Source organism: Chenopodium album, chromosome 24, assembly GCF_948465745.1.
Source record: "Chenopodium album chromosome 24, dcCheAlbu1.1, whole genome shotgun sequence".
Taxonomy (NCBI): domain Eukaryota; kingdom Viridiplantae; phylum Streptophyta; class Magnoliopsida; order Caryophyllales; family Amaranthaceae; genus Chenopodium; species Chenopodium album.
In genome coordinates this window covers 35,307,630-35,327,373 of record NC_137857.1, presented here as the reverse complement: position 1 = coordinate 35,327,373, position 19,744 = coordinate 35,307,630, and the positions used below count along the sequence as shown (strand labels likewise).

Here is a 19,744-nt window from a genome sequence, read left to right as displayed (position 1 = left end):
TCACATAAATATGAAAAATATATTTTTTTTTAAAAAAATAGATCGACCCGTGCATCGCACGGGCTTCATCTAGTATATTATACAAAAGAATTATCAATCCTCAAAGTCTATTTGTTATTGGTAATTGGTAATGATGTGTTGCATGTGCATAACTTGAAATATAATGTATTGTACGATGTGATCCAAGTACGGAATTGTCATTCACCCAATGCATAATGATATTCTTTTATTATACTCAATTATAATTTTATTATTGTTATTATTTGTTGATTAACAAATGAAGCGACGCGTTTACTTACCAATCGTTTAAGGAAAATGATACTCGCATGTATTCTCAGACGTAATATCAATCACTGTTATTAGAGTCAAAAAGTCTATTTATGAATTTTAATGACCCAAAATGCAATGATCAAACATCATTTTGTAATTCAAGAAAATAATGTAAGTGCTAATGAGTACGACCGATCATTCATTGAGCAACTCAAACATAATTGAGTTAAAACCCGAGTTAATACTACTAAAGAGTATTAACGTTTGCAAAAAGTTTCACCGAAGGTATTTAAGTTACAAAAGTTTCAAATAAAGTACTCAACTTATAATATTCATTTTCACCTAATTTAAGTTAATTATCATTCAATCAATTGATTGCTGCCACCAAATCCAAACAAAAGGAGCTTCTTCGTTAGTTTTAGTTTTTTTAAGTTTTCTTTTTAACAAAAAAAATAAAAAAAAATTCACCATTTGTTAATGAAATGGTTATCTTCGCGGGCTATGCGATTTGAGAAACTCGCGATCGGTAGAGCCATGAAGGTTTGTTCTCTACTCTCTTGTGTCTATATAAATGGGATTTTCAACTTTTCTATTCAACTTGGCTTACAGATGAATATATTTTGAATATGAATATACTACCAGTCTACCACTACATAGGATATAATCTCGGTATAGCTAGACCACACATCACATACTTAAAAAAAAAAATAGCCCAGATAGGTACTCGTGAAAAAAGGAAAAAAAAAAAAAAAATCCAACATTGCGGTAAAACCGTAAAATGAAAGCATGTGCACAATAAGATTTTGATCTCATGAATGTATGACTAGTTGACTACAAATTATGTCCATGTTTACAAATATATTACTATAATTCCTTATTATTATAATTACTTATTAATAAAGGCATAATTACGTTATATGGGAAGTTTAATTATATTATCGAGCAGTTTAATTATATCATCGACCACTGATATGAGAAGTTAAGGAAACATTGTTCACTGAGCAATTTTCTAGGTCAAAATTCTGAGGGGATCTCCTAGGACATTGGATTTTGCCTTGCATAAATACAGGCTGCATTGGTTGTGGAAGATCTGTAATTTCACTATCAAGCATGGAAATAACGGACGAAATCGATGGTCTTTCTTCAGGAAGTTCTTGAACGCATAACAATCCAACTTCAATGCATCTCAATATCTCCTCATGGAAGCATGGATCGTTGATTGTTGTATCAATCAGTGAAAGAATGTTATCCTCATTTCGCAACTTCCAGGCCTAAAACAATAAGCATACAAATATGCAATTGTTTAATAACTTGTCTGATACTTGTGCTCAATCAATCAATAATTACTCAAATTAATATACAAAACATAGAAGTAGTTCAAAGGATTTTGTAGGATTAGCTTACATATCCTATGAGGTTCAATGAATCGTCGTCGTTAAAACTAGTATTCTTTCTGCCACTAACAATCTCTAGTAGCAGCACCCCAAAGCTGTACACGTCTGATTTTTCTGAAAAGCGCCCTTCCATTGCATATTCCGGAGACATATAACCGCTAAAATAGTTATAAATTATCAACAAATTAGTAACTTACATACTAATCATTTTATAAATTACAATTGATTTTATTATTAGATTTTATTCATAATATAGGATACTTATTATTAGATCTTATTCATAGTATAGGATACTTACTAGGTGCCAACAACTCTGTTGGTATTTCCTTGATCTTCTTGGGCACCAAATATCCTTGCCATGCCAAAGTCTGATATCTTAGCATTGAGGTCTTCATCCAACAATATGTTGCTTGGTTTGAGGTCTCTGTGAATAATCCTCAATCTAGAATCACGATGCAGGTAAAGAAGGCCGCGACAAATCCCTTCAATAATATTTAAGCGCTTCTTCCAGTATAGAAGTTCCTGTGCTCGTGGATCTGATGAAACAATATACAGACAATTTAGTAAAATCAGTAGTTAGTGATGCTATTAGATGGATTTTGATAATGTATCATGCATGTACGTATATAAGGGTTAGATTGCGGCATTGACTGATAAGTATAGAACTTACCAAAAAGAAATGCATCCAAACTCTTATTTGGCATGTATTCATAAACCAGCATTTTTTCTTCTTCATCAACACAGCAGCCAAGAAGTTTCACAAGGTTTCTATGTTGGAGTTTGGAGATGACATCCACTTCGTTCATAAATTCTAGTAAGCCTTGTCCTGATGCTCTTGCAAGCCTTTTGACAGCGATTTCTTGTCCGTCTTCTAGTTTTCCCTGGAAGTTAAAGAAACATTAAACTATAAACTTCTTATTTCTTTTTACTGTTCATACCCCCATTTTCCCCTGTAATTACCCTGTATTAAGTCAGGGGAAAAACACTTGAGTTTTATAGTGATATAACTTCAAGTCTTCAAAGATATAAAAATAAATTACCTTAAAAACTGGACCGAAACCACCTTGACCGAGCTTATTTCTTAAGTCAAAGTTGTTTGTTGCAGCTACCAACTCTTCAAATCTAAACAATGGTAAATCTTGCAACTTCACATCATCAAAACCGGATTCTAACTTGATACTATGTGAATGTGCGTCATTATTGCTGATAACGTTACTTTCTGCAGCAAGATAAACATATACTCCGTGTAAAAAACTAAGGAAGTTCAAAATATGTGACTATAAAAGTGATGAATTAGCAGGACAAAAATATTACCATTTCGTCTCCTCATTCGCCTCCATATATAGTACATGACTAGAACAACTATAACTACTCCCAAACCCAGTGTGATTGCCAAAATAAGCTTCCATCTACTCCCAGTTTCCTCTGCAAAACCGACGAAAATTCCACATTAAACAAGATAAAATATATATATACAAAGTTCAGAGCACAAATAAGGCTACATGTAAGGGGAAAAACACAGAGCAGAGAACTACTTACCCAGCTCACTTTGAGCCAAACGAATGTATAAATCGACACCGAGGGAGGAGAATTCCTGTATGTCAACCATGCTTTCCCTCCAGATCATACACCCAATACCTAAATAATAAGAATAAGCCAAGCATGAACAATTTCCTAAGCACTGACTCCTGCATTGCTCTTCATTTACTGTGTTCAACATCACAGCATTATCTGGCACCTTCATTTTCCTTAACCTCAAAAACCCATTTTCTTCAGCTCCTATATCCCCACACTGTAAAGATGTTCTCCGAACACAACCGCTTGTCCAATTCCCTTCGTTCCATTCTTGGTTATTTCTTGGTTCAAAGCCCTTCAAGCAACCACATATACGCGAATTATTTGAGTTACAAGTCCCAAATTCCCCACATTTACCATAGACATCACATTCAGTTTCTATTGATTTCCATATAGTTGTCCAATTCTTTCTGTCTTCATCCCATTCTTTTTGTAGCACTACTCCATCAAAAGTCAGAACATAGTGTTCTGTGACTCTTTGGCTTGATGTTGAAAATGATAGGCCAAGTGTGCCTTCTTCATAGTTATCATCAAGACGAAATCCATCAATCAGAGCAAAATAATACATACTTGGTACTCCAATAAATACATGACCATTCCAAGGTCCAGATCGCCAATAAGGACGATCACCATCCCAAACGAAAATTTCAGATAGCAAACGAGGATTAATGCCTGCACTAAAGCGTCCAGTGGATGGATTTGTAGCACTCTTCCAAGACTTAAGCCGCCGTGATGTATTTCTATCCTCATCAACAATTATTTGCATGCGCAGCATCAATGTGTCGGTAGGATAGTCAAAACTCTGCCAGATGATATCGCCGCTGACATTTGAAAGTAAAACAAGGTTTCCAGTATCCAAAAGCTGAGCAACTGAATTATTTACCTCGTGATCAGCTGCTATGTTAGTTGACCAGAAAGTATTGTTTTGTCCATTCAACAGTTGAAGATCGCCGTCCTCTGATATACTGATCACCCCAGAAGAGTTATTAAGTGGTCTGTCTCTGTTGGCTATCCAAATGACTTCGAGTACATCAGAATTATTTTTATTGTACCATATACCAGCATAGCGATTAGTCGAATTAGCAGGGCTGAAAAACCCGAATTTGAAAGTGGAATTCCTTGAGACTAATTCATCTGGGTCTCTTAGATATTGAGTAGTGGTAATATTGGCTAGGACTAAACCAAAAAATAAAGAAAAGCAAAATAAGAATAGAAGAAATATGTTCATAGATTATCACAAACAGCAAAATCTGTACAAATATGTGAGAAAAAAGGAATGCTTTGTCCTATGCCTTGTTGCTCAATCCTAAAACCAATGTTATTCATGAATTCATTTGTCATGTACATGGCTACATATATTCATCACAAGGCTCCGCGTATTCCTTTTATTTACCTCTGGCTATGTATGAACCCATAAGTCTGACTACAAGAATGCTAGAAGCATCCGTCGAGTTTGATTTTCTGGTCTCTATCTCTTAATTACAATTGGCCAACAAGCTAAGTCTTAACAGTATTTAAATTGTAAAAATTGTGACAGTGGGATTAAAAATTTGATAATAGACTTTGTCAACCATTCCACAGTTTAACTCTATTGAGTCATTAAAACTTTGACAGGTTTGTTGTTTTCACCTTCATCAGCATACTTTTACATCATATGAGCTTTTGTATAAAGGTTTTTCCCAAAATAAACTGTATGTAAACATTAAGTATATATTAATAAACTACTCTGTTATATTTAATGGAAAAGCTAATTTTAACTATGTTTTAACAGATAAATAGACTTAAATATAAGTTAAATGAAGACACAACAAGGGTTTTGCTGTGCTTCATCCATGGGATAATTTTGCATCATATCATGAAACTGCCATTTTTTTAAATGTCCTGCCTAGGCAAGGTTCACACCTCGGTGTCATGTATTCATGTGCCTAGCCTAACCGTGCCAAATCATTGCAACTTGTACCGTGATTCGTGTTGGCTCCAGAGCCATACTGCCAGCCCTGGCAAGGGTCTATCCTACACATATGAACCCATGACATAATAAAATCTAGAATAAGCTAAAAACAAAGACAGAAAACCCAAACACTGTTTGACCAACCAATCAATTAACCAATCCAGCATAAATTGAATCAACATTATTACAAAAAACGCATCAAAAAAAGAATAAAGTCTTCCAATCTGCAGTCAAGGTAGTAATGCAATATTAAAAAGAAATATTCACATATTGATGTAATTGCAAGAATAGCATCTCCATAAAATTTTTGACTTTATGATCTAAAAATATTGATAATTTTGACTTTTTGACCATGCATGAGTTTAATACAATTAATACTTTCTTTATTTTCCAATATAATAGGTTTAACCGCTTAATGGATGACGAACACAAGAATAGTAGCTGAAAATCATAGTCTTAACTTACATGTATAAATTAAGATTTAACTGTGGTCTCAATTGGTATTCAAATTAAGTACTACAATATTCAAAACAGAGTAGTTTTAGACCAAGAAATACTCCCTTGTCTTGTATTGTGAATGGTCATTAGAGTTTTTTAAGGAAACTTTCCATTTCTTATTCTTTTCCCCTTCATAGCTACTCCTTTGGGCAAATACGAGAGAGTTCCTTCACAATGGCAACGAATGGAAGACCGTGAATTTCCAAAAACCTAAATCAATATTCTAATAAAAAAGATGAGCTAAGAAATACATGTCATAATATGTCGTCCATGCAATTACAGATGTGTTACCTCATCCTTAACATGATAAGAGCAAGTCTTATGAGGCCTTCACACACTAATATAGTGTAAACTATAAGAAAAAATTAGAAATACGACAGATAATCAGGACATCAGGTACCAAAGACTTCTAGCTAAAAAACTAGAGTAGAGCACCTAAACAACTATGCCTATTGTGCTATAGCATAGGAATAAGTCAAGGAGGATAGACAGCTTCATTAGTTTGCAACAGATATTAATACAAGTACAATGTACGCGAATGATCAGATAGATTATGCCTAATCAACAAGTACAATGTACGCGAATGATCAGATAGATTATGCCTAATCAACAGCAAATTCAAGCACAAATAAATTTGTACTTAATAGCAGAAAAATGAAATAAACTTCATAAAAACTTACATTGCAAAAAGAAACAATAGGCCAAAGCCAAACATTTCTGGTGTGATTCGTGTTCATCATGCGCGTTTACATCCGCTGCTTATCTTTGCTCAAATAAAGAGTTTCCCCCAAATTTAAATTACTCGAAGTCATGGCTCTTACATCTGCGCTAATCATGCCAGCTTAGAGATAGTTCAGGGCATGTAACATGATCAGGGATTAATATTTGAAAATGTAGCCTCACCAATGAACTTCCAATATGCTGAATCAATGCAGTGCGATTATAGTAACCTGTGAAATGATCAAAATTCAGACTAAGATATCAGATTGCAGAGAATCAAAACTGATTGAGCGCAGTTATCAGTTGGGCATTTTATCGAACACATGATGTGCATAGTTCCAACTGAGCTATACTGAGCAGATGCTGAGGATTCTCAACGCAAAAAATCACATTTCACATATTCAAAGTTCACACTTTACAATTCTTGTTACTACCAAGCAATGTGAGGTTTTGTTTTTGTAATCCGAACTGCTTCATTTGCATAGCAGAGAAGAATTCTAAACAATTGAACCTTCTTCATATCATAATACTTCGTTTATATAATAGATTTAGCATTAAACAAAACAAAGAACTTCGGTAAATGTTGAAATTTGTAATGGGTGATAACTATAAAATATCCTATGCAACCGTTGTATATTCTACGTGGTGCAAGTGCAACCAATAATAATCCGTAAACTAATCAAACGATTTCAAAACTTTTTTTATTTAGTGAAACCCCAAACCCCTTCCCCATTATATTTTAGTGAGTTGTAAGAGTTACATAGTCACATAGCGTACTTGTTTGTATGGGCCCCTACTGTGCAGTGTGCACTATACAGGAACTGCTTATATACTACATGTTATTGATAAGCAATACATGCGTAAAAGAGCTGCAATCGCATATGATCAATGACAGGAAAGTTTTACTGTCAAAAACTTTGCAGAAGCAGAACTGATTACTAGATGAACTCATGGACAGTAATCAGAGCATAAACAACTCGCTGCCACAAACTGCAGTTAACGACCACTTAAGACAGTGATAGAAGCACGATCAACAGAACAATACTCATGAGCATTTCGTTGGGCTTCATTATGAGAAGCAATCCTTCTTTGCGTAAACCCAGGTTGAGTTGGATGAGGAAGATCTGTAACCTGACTCTCAATCATCGAAATAACCATGGAAACGCTCGGTCTATCTTCAGGAACTTCTTGCACACATAGCAGTCCTAGTTGTATGCACTTCAAAATCTCTGCATGGCGGGTAGATTCCAAATTTTCTGATATTGTTGGATCAATCAATGACAAAATATTGTCCTCATTCCACAAATTCCATGCCTAAAACCATAAAAAGCATTAGTTTAGATGGTAGATACACAGCCTTTCATATGAAGGCAAGCCACACAAGCGAGAAATCATGGTAATCGATACCCAAAATATAGATATGGAATGTTATCTTACATGACCTAAAAGGCTCAAGCATTCCTCGTCCTTGAAGCTACTGTTCCTTCTTCCACTTACAACCTCTAGTAGTAGCACCCCAAAGCTGAACACGTCTGACTTTTCTGAAAACCGGCCTTCCATTGCATACTCTGGAGACATATAACCACTGCATATATATAAACCAAAAGAATGTAGGAGTACATGGATTAGCTCTGTACCCAATTAAAATGTTAAATTCTATTTTATTTACAGAAAATGGTTTATGAACTATGACTCACTAGGTGCCAACAATCCTATTGGTGTCGCCTTGGTCTTGGTTGCCTCCAAATATCCTTGCCATGCCAAAGTCTGATATCTTGGGATTGAGATTGCCATCCAACAATATGTTGCTTGCTTTGAGATCCCTGTGAATAATCCTTAATCTAGAATCTCGATGAAGATAAAGTAGTCCTCGGCATATGCCAAGGATAATGTTCAATCGCTTTTTCCAGTCCAAGATATTCTGATATGTTGGATCTGAGAATTAACAACTGTGGCATTAGCCATACAAAGATAACAAAATACCAATAGTAGGATTATGTTCTTATAGATATAACCACAAATTACCAAAGAGAAGTGCATCCAAGCTCTTATTTAGCATTAATTCGTACACCAGCATTTTTTCTTCTCCTTCAACACAGCACCCCAGCAGCTTGACAAGATTTCTGTGCTGAAGTTTTGAAATAACCAACACTTCTGTCATAAACTCCTCGAGTCCTTGCCCAGATGCTTTTGAAAGTCTTTTGACCGCTATCTCCTGTCCATCTTCAAATTTTCCCTGAAAAAAACCATTACATCTTCAAGTTCAGCCGTTTAGGTCCCCACTCACAAAAGGAAAAGTTTGTTTTCTCTTCAGTGCATTTACCTTGTACACGGTGCCAAAACCACCTCGCCCAAGCTTGTTACTATCCTGGAAATTGTCTGTCGCAACTGCCAACTTTTTCAATCCAAACACTGGTAAATCTCCAACTTCAGCTTTACTAGTTCTGCCTTTAAGCATAGTGTTTTGCAGTAACGTCTCCTTGCTCGTAATTCTCATTACTCCTACAGCCAAATTGTCCTATCAGAAAATACAGCCTAAAAACAATACTTCCAAGTAGCTATATCAGTAATATCACCCATATGAACTATGAAGTATAAGTGAATTAGAAAAAAAAAAAAAAAAAAAAAAGAATTCACCATTTCTTTGACGCATCCACCTCCATACAAAGTACATGATGACAGCAGCCGTAGTTATTCCAATAATAACCATCGGTAAAAGAATAATTTTCCTTTTTCTAGTTTTAGCTTGCTTTGGTTGTTGCTTCTGCTGATTAGTTTTATCTGAAAACAGAACAAAATCATCAATTATTCAGTAATTGAAATCTCATGTACAAAATATAAAATGCCCAACCGGTGATGATGCAAGCCTGCAATGTAAGTCTATGGGGATAACACAAAGGGCAAGAGGATAGAAACGTAGATGCACCTAATTCTGAATAAGCCAACCGAAGGGAAAGATCCATGCCCTGATTATATAAATTATTTGTGTCAATTAAGCTGTCATTCCAGATCATACACCCAATACTTGAAAAATAAGAATAAGCATTACACGAACACTTTCCTAAGCACTGACTCCTACAATCATCTTCTCCATTTGCAGAAAACCACTCAGCTTTATCTGGTACTTTCACATTTCCCAACTTCCAAAACACATCTGCTCTGTCTCCCTTAGTCTCACACAGCAGTGAAGTTCTTCGAACACAACCATCCGTCCAATTTCCTTTGCTCCATTCTTCATAGTTTTTTGGCACAAAGCCTTTCAAGCAGCCACATATTATTGAATTTGTTGAGTTACAAATCCCAAATGCTCCACACTTTCCATATATATTACAGTCAAACTCTTGAGCACTCCATATAACTTCCCACTTTCTACTGCCTGTATTCCATTCTTTCTGGACAAGACTTCCATCATAATTCACTACAAAGTGTTGTTGAGTTGACTGGTTCCCCGAAGGATATCCAAAGTATGTTGTTCCATCGTTGTCAGTTAAAATGCTAAGAACTGAACCTTTTCCAAGGAATATATTTCCATTCCATGGGCTATTTCTCCAATTAGGATGATCATCATTCCATAGAAAAACTTGAGGAGGAACTAGAGTGTTAATACCAACAGTGAATTTACCACAGGATGGATCTGAAGGGGTCTTCCATGACTGAAATAGGTCATGCTTGTTCTTCACACTCTCATGAATGGTAAATTTCATTAGTGGCAAAAATGAATCTGTGGGATGCTCAAAACTCTGCCAGACAATGAGCTTACCAGCATTCGAGCGCAAAACAAGGTTTCCTGTGTCTAGAAGCTCAACATCTGAATTATTCACCTGTTGAGATACATTTGATGACCAAAGCACCTCATTTTTCCCATCCAAAAGTTGAAGATTTCCATCTGATATTTTGAGCACCCCAGATGAATCATTAATTGGGTTTTCCCTGTTGGCTACCCATACCACTTCCAGCTTATCAGACTCCTGATTACTATACCATATCCCAACATAACGATTCGTCGTGTTAATGGGGCTGAAAAAACCAAACTTGAACATGCCATCACTAGACTCTATTGTTTCAGGGTCTCTAAGAAACTGAGTGGTTGTAATATTGTTTCGAGCAATTCCAAACTCAAAGAGAGAAATAAAACAGTGAAACAAAACAAACATGTGGATATAAGCCATAATTTTCACTGAGGATTTTCTCCTATGATAATACTTTAAAGAAAACAAAAAAAATAAAAAATTCAAACGCTTTGTATATGCTTTTTATAATTAAAACATCCATCCAATCAACCAAGACTCCGTTTGTTCTCATATAGTTAGTCAATGCTAATTAGTGGCTCAGTTTTTGCCTTGTAGCATGTATTAGAGATTTAGAGCAACTTGTCAGCTTTGTCTATATTCTTTGAGAACCCAATTTTGAATTTTATTTTGGTGCTTTCCCATACAATTTCATCATGCAAAAGCGTGTGTTAGAATTTCAGGCTTAGACAAATAAATGTTAGTAATGTAGCTTAAGAAGACACTTGAAAAAGGGAGTCAATGCTTTAAATTCCAGCATTGACTCCCTTTTTCAAGTGCTAAACAGCCACGTGCATGGCATGTGACCAATAAAAACACTCATTTCAAGTTTTCAACCAACACCACAACCTTATTTAAAAGTTATGTCCTTCGGTTTACTAGTGTCGCTTAGAAGACAAAGGAACATTAGCATGCATGATCAATCTTACAAAGCCAATGAGTATTGATATACGGAAAAACAGAAAAAACTGATCATTAATAAGAACTAGCAGAACATAAAAAAAAAAATTAAACAAAAGGGGTAATAAATTAAAGACATTAAAAGATCACCTAGTTCTGAATGTGCAAGCCGAATGAAAATATCAGGACCAACAGGAGCGAAATTCTGTATGTCAATCAAGCTTCCATTCCAGATCATACACCCAAAACCTAAAGTATAAGCATAAGCTAAACAAGAGCAATTTCCAAGGCACTTTCTCCTGCAATCCTCTTCATCATATGATTCCAACCATTCAGCATTATCTGGCACTTTAACGTTCCTTAACCTTGAAAATCCATCATCTCCCCCTCCTATATTTGCACATTGCAGAGGTGTTCTCCGAACACACCCACTACTCCAATTTCCTGCACTCCATTCTTGGTCATTCCTTGGTTGAAAGCCCCTCAAGCAACTACAGATTGGCAAACTATTCGAGTTACAACTCCCAAATTCTCCACACTTTCCATATATATCACATTCAGATTCTAGGGAATTCCATTCAATTTTCCAATCCTTTTTATTGTCTTGCCAATCTCTTTGTAACAACCTACCGTCATAAGTCAGTACAAAGTATATCGTCAGTCTTTTGGTTGTGGAAGAAACTGATATGCTAACTGTGCCTTTATTGTCATTTTCAAGACTAAATCCATCAACCTGTGCAAAATAGTACATAGCTCGTATCCCCATCAACACTTGACCATTCCAAGGTCCTGATCGCCAATAAGGATGAACACCATCCCAGATGAAAACTTCATAAAGCCTACGGTGATTAATACCAACAGTAAACTGTCCATCTGATGGATCAGAAGCGCTCTTCCAAGATGTAACAAGCGGTGATATGGTTGAATTCTCATCAAAATACATATACAAATTTTGCAACATCGAGTCTGTAGGATGGTCAAAACTCTGCCAGATGATATTCCCACTAGAAGATAAAACTAAGTTTCCAGAATCCAGAAGTTGAGCAACAGAAGAATTAACCTTATTATTACCTGATATGTTTGATGACCAAACACTTTTGTTTTTTCCATCCAATAGTTGAAGATTTCCATCTCCGGAAATTTTAAGCACCCCTGAAGAATCACTAAGCGGGTTATTTCTGTTCACTACCCATACCACTTTTAATTGTTTAGCAACCTCCTTAGTATACCAGATTCCAACATAGCGATGTGTTGAGTTAATGGGGCTGAAAAACCCAAACTTGAAAATGGCATTACTAGACTCTAGAGTTTCCGGGTCTCTAAGAGATTGAGTAGTTGTAATATCTCGTCGAGCTGAACCAAACTCATAGACCCAAAACCAAGAGAGAAAGAGCACGAGGATATGGACATAACTCATAATATAAGTAGAGAGGACAAACAATCAGGAACCTTTGCTTATGCCTTGATACCTTTTTGAGCCTGAACTTTGGTCTTCCCTTCGTAATTGGGGGCTCAGTTTGGGCATTGCAAATTCCTGTTTTCCTAAATTTGTTTCATTGTTGACTGACTAACCTTACCACTAGAAGTGTTGTAAGCTAATGACTTCTCCCACTGACGCAAAAATTATATAAGAAATTCCCAATTCAATACTCAGCTTACCATTTTCCTTGTACAAAGTTGGCCATTATGCACAGCCTTCCAGTATATAGAATCAGAAGCTTCATAAAACCATAACCTTTAAACTTTATTCACTTATGTATTTATTAATATTATAAGACAAAATTACTCTCATTGACACCAACTCTGTGGTGTTTTACAATAATTTACACCAACTTATATCACTTGTTGGATTGACACCAACTTGTTACAAAAATAATAATACCAACTTAAATGACATCAAATAACCAATTTTACTTAACTTTAAACTCTCATAAAAGCATAAAATTCCTTTTCAACATTCATTTGCTTGCAAATAGCTTTTATTGTATTGGAAAAAAAAAATTATACAAATGATCGATGTGGAGTAAACCCGAGTGTTTAATGCTTTTATGTCAATTTTTTTATTTTTTAGCAAGTTGGTGTCAATTCAATGAGCGATACAAGTTAATGTCAATATTTGCAACATAATCTAAAGTTGGACAGTTGGTGTCAATGAGTGTAATTTTGTATATTATAAAGCATTGTATGCATGCCCAATGGCAATAATGCAATATACTTCTTTTACTTATACTAAATTGACACGGTTCTTTTATCCTATGTGTCAATGCACACATCCAACCATCAATACCTTTTATGATTGACAAGAAAAAATTATAAAAACATCTAACATTATATATTCGAGACATATATAACAATATCTCATATGACTATTGACAATATTTTCAGTACGTACTTAGTCTATTGGCAAAGACAGGGGGCTTATGTATAATAGATTGCAGGTTTGAATCCCCCTCTCCCTTTATAATATGTAATGTCCTTGGGGCTCATTTGCACCCAAAAAAAAATGTATCTTACATATGCCACATACACAGTCAAATGAGAGTAAGTAAATTTTGGTAACACCCAAAATTTTGGTCTTTCCTCAATAAAAGTCTAATCTAATTGAAGCAACTGTCAGCTGACTCTGACTAATCAACTAAATTGGACTTCTTCAATTTTTTTATTGGTGTTGTACAAAATCTCAGTGAAGCAAATCAACAAACAGTTGGTGTGCATACAAGAAACACACAAATTAAAATACTCACCTTAATTGAGTATTATGTTCTTATCTTCTGGGTTGCCCATTTTGAATCTCTTGCATGTTGCTTGCAATTGTCCCAGTAGAAAGTTTGCAGCATATGGTGGTGATCTGTATTTTCAATAATACGTGATTTAGAGGAACAAGCAGCAAAAAAAAAAAAAAATAAATAAAAAAAAAAATAATAATAATAATTATGTTTCTTGAGTCTTGAATAATACCTGAATCAAAAGTTTTATAACCAAAAGATTTCGCGTTAAAGTAGCTATGTAACAGCATTTCAAGTAGTTGGGGTATTTGAGAAGGGAAAAATGAAGAGCAAACTAAATTCATCAATGTGGTTTTGAGTTCTTGGTCATTAAAATACAGAGTGATATAAAAGTCAACTATGTAGTAAGTTTTCTCTTTAGACTTGTAGCTAAAAAAGTCAGGGCATCAGGTATCTTAAGACTTGTAGCTAAAAAACTAGAGTTGAGCACCTAAACAACTATGCCTATTGTGCTATAGCATAGGAATAAGCCAGGCGGATAGACAGCTTCATTAGTTTGTAACATATGTTAATATAAGTACGATGTATGAGAATGATCAGATAGATTAGGCATCAATACTCCCTCCGTCCCTTTATTACATGCCTATTTCTCATTTTGCACGGGAATTAAGAAAGTTAAAGATTCCTTAAAACTAAAAAGTAGGAGTATAAATATGCATGTGGGGTTAGAGAGAGATAGAGAGAAAGAAAAAGGTGGTTGAGAATTAGGAGAGAGAAAGTATTGGAAATTGATGTAAAGTACAAAAAAGAAAAAGAAAAATGATGACAATTCATCAAAACAAGAATAATATTGGCACAAAAGTACAACCTATAAATAGAAACAGGCATTTAATTTTGGTCACCCCAAAAAGAAATACAGTCATGGACGGAGGGAGTAGCAAATTCAAGCACAAATAAATTTGTACTTAATAGCAGAAAAATGAAATAAACTTCATAAAAACTTACATTGCAAAAAGAAACAATAGGCCAAAGCCAAACATTTCTGGTGTGATTCGTGTTCATCATGCACTTTTACATCCGCTGCTTATCTTTGCTCAAATAAAGAGTTTCCCCCAAATTTAAATTACTCGAAGTCATGGCCCTTACATCCGCACTAATCATGCTAGCTGAGGTAGTTCAGGGCATGTAACATGATCAGGGATAAATATTTGATAATGTAGCCTCACCAATGATCTTCCAATATGCTGATGAATCAATGCAGCGCGATCATAGAGCTCGTAAATTTCTTAACTGGGACTAGTTTGACAGTGATATAGTAACCTGTGAAATGATCAGAGTTTAGACTAAGATGTCAGATTGCAGAAAATCAAAACTGGTTGCGAGTAGTTACCAGTCGGACATTTTGTCGAACACATGGTGTGCATAGCTACAACTGAGCTGTTTTGAGTAGATGCTGAAGATTCTCAGCGCAAAAAGAGCACATTTCACATATTCAAAGCTCACACTTTTCAATTCTTATTACCAAGCAATATAAAGTATTGTTTTTTGTAATTTGAAACCCTTTATTTGTGTAACAGAGAAGAATTCTAAACTATTGAACCTTCTTCACAACATAGCGGATAATGTTAGAGTTTGTAATGAGTGATAACTATAAAATATCATATGCAACCGCTATATATCCTACCACGGCAACCAATAATCCAAAAACCAATCAAACAATTATAAAAAATTTGAATTTAATTAAACCCCTAACCCCTTTCCCCAAAATATTCATGTATGAGTTGCATAGCCACAGTGTACTTGTAAGGAGTACGCATTATATAGGAACTGCTTATATATATATACATGATATTGATAAGCAATGCTTGTATAAAAGAGCTGCAATCGCATATGATCAATAACAGAAAAGTTTTACTGTCAAAAACATTGCATAACTAATTACTAGATGACTGGATAGTAATCAGAGCATAAACAACTCGCTACCACAAACTGCAGTCAACGGCCACTTAAAACAGTGATAGAAGCACGATCAACAGAACAATATTCATGAGCATTTTGTTGGGCTTCATTATGAGAAGCAATCCTTCTTTGTGTAAACCCAGGTTGAGTTGGATGAGGAAGATCTGTAACCTGACTCTCAATCATCGAAATAACCATGGAAACGCTCAGTCTATCTTCAGGAACTTCTTGCACACATAGCAGTCCTAGTTGTATGCACTTCAAAATCTCTGCATGGCGGGTAGATTCTGAATTTTCTGATATTGTTGGATCAATCAATGACAAAATATTGTCCTCATTCCACAAATTCCATGCCTAAAACCATAAAAAGCATTAGTTTAGATGGTAGATACACAGCCTTTCATATGAAGGCAAGCCACACAAGCGAGAAATCATGGTAATCGATACCCAAAATATAGATATGGAATGTTATCTTACATGACCTAAAAGGCTCAAGCATTCCTCGTCCTTGAAGCTACTGTTCCTTCTTCCACTTACAACCTCTAGTAGTAGCACCCCAAAGCTGAACACGTCTGACTTTTCTGAAAACCGGCCTTCCATTGCATACTCTGGAGACATATAACCACTGCATATATATAAACCAAAAGAATGTAGGAGTACATGGATTAGCTCTGTACCCAATTAAAATGTTAAATTCTATTTTATTTACAGAAAATGGTTTATGAACTATGACTCACTAGGTGCCAACAATCCTATTGGTGTCGCCTTGGTCTTGGTTGCCTCCAAATATCCTTGCCATGCCAAAGTCTGATATCTTGGGATTGAGATTGCCATCCAACAATATGTTGCTTGCTTTGAGATCCCTGTGAATAATCCTTAATCTAGAATCTCGATGAAGATAAAGTAGTCCTCGGCATATGCCAAGGATAATGTTCAATCGCTTTTTCCAGTCCAAGATATTCTGATATGTTGGATCTGAGAATTAACAACTGTGGCATTAGCCATACAAAGATAACAAAATATCAATAGTAGGATTATGTTCTTATAGATATAACCACAAATTACCAAAGAGAAGTGCATCCAAGCTCTTATTTGGCATTAATTCGTACACCAGCATTTTTTCTTCTCCTTCAACACAGCACCCCAGCAGCTTGACAAGATTTCTGTGCTGAAGTTTTGAAATAACCAACACTTCTGTCATAAACTCCTCGAGTCCTTGCCCAGATGCTTTTGAAAGTCTTTTGACCGCTATCTCCTGTCCATCTTCAAATTTTCCCTGAAAAAAACCATTACATCTTCAAGTTCAGCCGTTTAGGTCCCCACTCACAAAAGGAAAAGTTTGTTTTCTCTTCAGTGCATTTACCTTGTACACGGTGCCAAAACCACCTCGCCAAAGCTTGTTACTATCCTGGAAATTGTCTGTCGCAACTGCCAACTTTTTCAATCCAAACACTGGTAAATCTCCAACTTCAGCTTTACTAGTTCTGCCTTTAAGCATAGTGTTTTGCAGTAACGTCTCCTTGCTCGTAATTCTCATTACTCCTACAGCCAAATTGTCCTATCAGAAAATACAGCCTAAAAACAATACTTCCAAGTAGCTATATCAGTAATATCACCCATATGAACTATGAAGTATAAGTGAATTAGAAAAAAAAAAAAAAAAAAAAAAAGAATTCACCATTTCTTTGACGCATCCACCTCCATACAAAGTACATGATGACAGCAGCCGTAGTTATTCCAATAATAACCATCGGTAAAAGAATAATTTTCCTTTTTCTAGTTTTAGCTTGCTTTGGTTGTTGCTTCTGCTGATTAGTTTTATCTGAAAACAGAACAAAATCATCAATTATTCAGTAATTGAAATCTCATGTACAAAATATAAAATGCCCAACCGGTGATGATGCAAGCCTGCAATGTAAGTCTATGGGGATAACACAAAGGGCAAGAGGATAGAAACGTAGATGCACCTAATTCTGAATAAGCCAACCGAAGGGAAAGATCCATGCCCTGATTATATAAATTATTTGTGTCAATTAAGCTGTCATTCCAGATCATGCACCCAATACTTGAAAAATAAGAATAAGCATTACACGAACACTTTCCTAAGCACTGACTCCTACAATCATCTTCTCCATTTGCGGAAAACCACTCAGCATTATCTGGTACTTTCACATTTCTCAACTTCCAAAACTCATCTGCTCTGTCTCCTTTAGTCTCACACAGCAGTGAAGTTCTCCGAACACACCTATTCGTCCAATTTCCTTTGCTCCATTCTTCATAGTTATTTGGCACAAAGCCTTTCAAGCAACCACATATAGGTGAATTTGTTGAGTTACAAATACCAAATGCTCCACACTTTCCATAAAAGTTACAGTCAAATTCTCGAGCACTCCATAACTTCCCACTTTCTAGTGCCTGTATTCCATTCTTTCTGGACAAGACTTCCATCATAATTCACTACAAAGTGTTGTTGAGTTGACTGATTCCCCGAAGGATATCCAAAGTATGTTGTTCCATCGTTGTCAGTTAAAATACTAAGAACTGAACCTTTTCCAAGGATTATATTTCCATTCCATGGGCTATTTCTCCAATTAGGATGATCATCATTCCATAGAAAAACTTGAGGAGGAACTAGAGTGTTAATACCAACAGTGAATTTACCAATGGATGGATCTGAAGTGCTCTTCCATGACTGAAATAGGTCATGCTTGTTCTTCACACTCTCATGAATGGTAAATTTCATTAGTGGCAAAAATGAATCTGTGGGATGCTCAAAACTCTGCCAGACAATGAGCTTACCAGCATTCGAGCGCAAAACAAGGTTTCCTGTGTCTAGAAGCTCAACATCTGAATTATTCACCTGTTGAGATACATTTGATGACCAAAGCACCTCATTTTTCCCATCCAAAAGTTGAAGATTTCCATCTGATATTTTGAGCACCCCAGAGGAATCATTAATTGGGTTTTCCCTGTTGGCTACCCATACCACTTCCAGCTTATCAGACTCCTGATTACTATACCATATCCCAACATAACGATTCGTCGTGTTAATGGGGCTGAAAAAACCAAACTTGAACATGCCATCACTAGACTCTATTGTTTCAGGATCTCTAAGAAACTGAGTGGTTGTAATTTTGTTTCGAGCAATACCAAACTCAAAGAGAGAAATAAAACAGAGAAACAAAACAAACATGTGCATACAAGCCATAATTTTCACTGAGGATTTTCTCCTATGATAATACCTTAAAGAAAACAAAAAAAAAATTCAAACGCTTTGCATATGCTTTTTATGATTAAAACATCCATCCAATCAACCAAGACTCTGTTTGTTCTCATATACTTAATCAATGCTAATTAGTGGCTCAGTTTTTGCCTTGTAGCATGTATTAGAGATTTAGAGCAACTTGTCAGCTTTGTCTATATTCTTTGAGAACCCAACTTTGAATTTTATTTTGGTGCTTTCCCATACAATTTCATCATGCAAAAGCGTGTGTTAGAATTTCAGGCTTAGACAAATAAATGTTAGTTATGTAGCTTAAGTGCTGCATCCATAATCACTATGACTGTGATGATTACTTTCCACTTAGGAAAACTTGCCAAAATCACCAAGAATAGGATTTTTGTTAGAAACTTCCTTTTAACAATACTTTAAATTCCAGCATTGACTCCCTTTTTCAAGTGCTAACCACCCACGTGCATGGCATGTGACCACTAAAATCACTCATTTCAACTTTTCAACCAACACCACAACCTTATTTAAAAGTTATGTCCTTCGGTTTACTAGTGTCACTTAGAAGACAAAGGAACATTAGCATGCATGATCAATCTTACAAAGCCAACGAGTATTGATATAAGGAAAAACAGAAAAAAACTGATCATTAATAAGAACTAGCAGAACATAAAAAAATTAAAAGAAAGGGGATAAATTAAAGACATTAAGAAGATCACCTAGTTCTGATTGTG

At 35.5% G+C, this 19,744-nt stretch overlaps 1 protein-coding gene and 1 pseudogene across 2 annotated transcripts; both read right to left on the bottom strand.

Moving 5' to 3' along the window:
- Positions 1-1,087: 1,087 nt before the first annotated feature.
- On the bottom strand, positions 1,088-4,467 carry LOC145611366 (G-type lectin S-receptor-like serine/threonine-protein kinase At1g11300). Its single transcript, XM_081666693.1, has 7 exons — positions 3,204-4,467; positions 2,979-3,089; positions 2,705-2,883; positions 2,335-2,545; positions 1,963-2,200; positions 1,675-1,822; positions 1,088-1,541 (listed from the first exon to the last, which is right to left on the bottom strand). The coding sequence occupies exons 1-7, from the start codon at positions 4,465-4,467 to the stop codon at positions 1,227-1,229; spliced, it is 2,466 nt and encodes an 821-aa protein (XP_081522819.1). The 3' UTR covers positions 1,088-1,226.
- Positions 4,468-7,002: 2,535 nt separating this feature from the next.
- On the bottom strand, positions 7,003-19,506 carry LOC145610967 (uncharacterized; annotated as a pseudogene). The gene is made up of 16 exons (XR_014106311.1): positions 19,475-19,506; positions 17,749-19,023; positions 17,460-17,603; positions 17,145-17,323; positions 16,847-17,057; positions 16,519-16,756; positions 16,259-16,406; positions 15,823-16,135; positions 11,247-12,449; positions 9,335-10,657; positions 9,046-9,189; positions 8,732-8,910; positions 8,434-8,644; positions 8,106-8,343; positions 7,846-7,993; positions 7,003-7,722 (listed from the first exon to the last, which is right to left on the bottom strand). The product of XR_014106311.1 is annotated as an uncharacterized LOC145610967 (transcript).
- Positions 19,507-19,744: the final 238 nt, after the last annotated feature.

Bases quoted from the DNA above. Each gene is read 5' to 3' on its own strand.
- LOC145611366 (XM_081666693.1), bottom strand. From the start codon at position 4,467: ATGAACATATTTCTTCTATTCTTATTTTGCTTTTCTTTATTTTTTGGT. The intron at 2,546-2,704 runs GTAATTTATTTT...TTTAACTTCCAG, and splicing joins GTTTCGGTCCAGTTTTTAAG to GGAAAACTAGAAGACGGACA. The intron at 1,823-1,962 runs GTAAGTATCCTA...TAACTATTTTAG, and splicing joins AACAGAGTTGTTGGCACCTA to CGGTTATATGTCTCCGGAAT.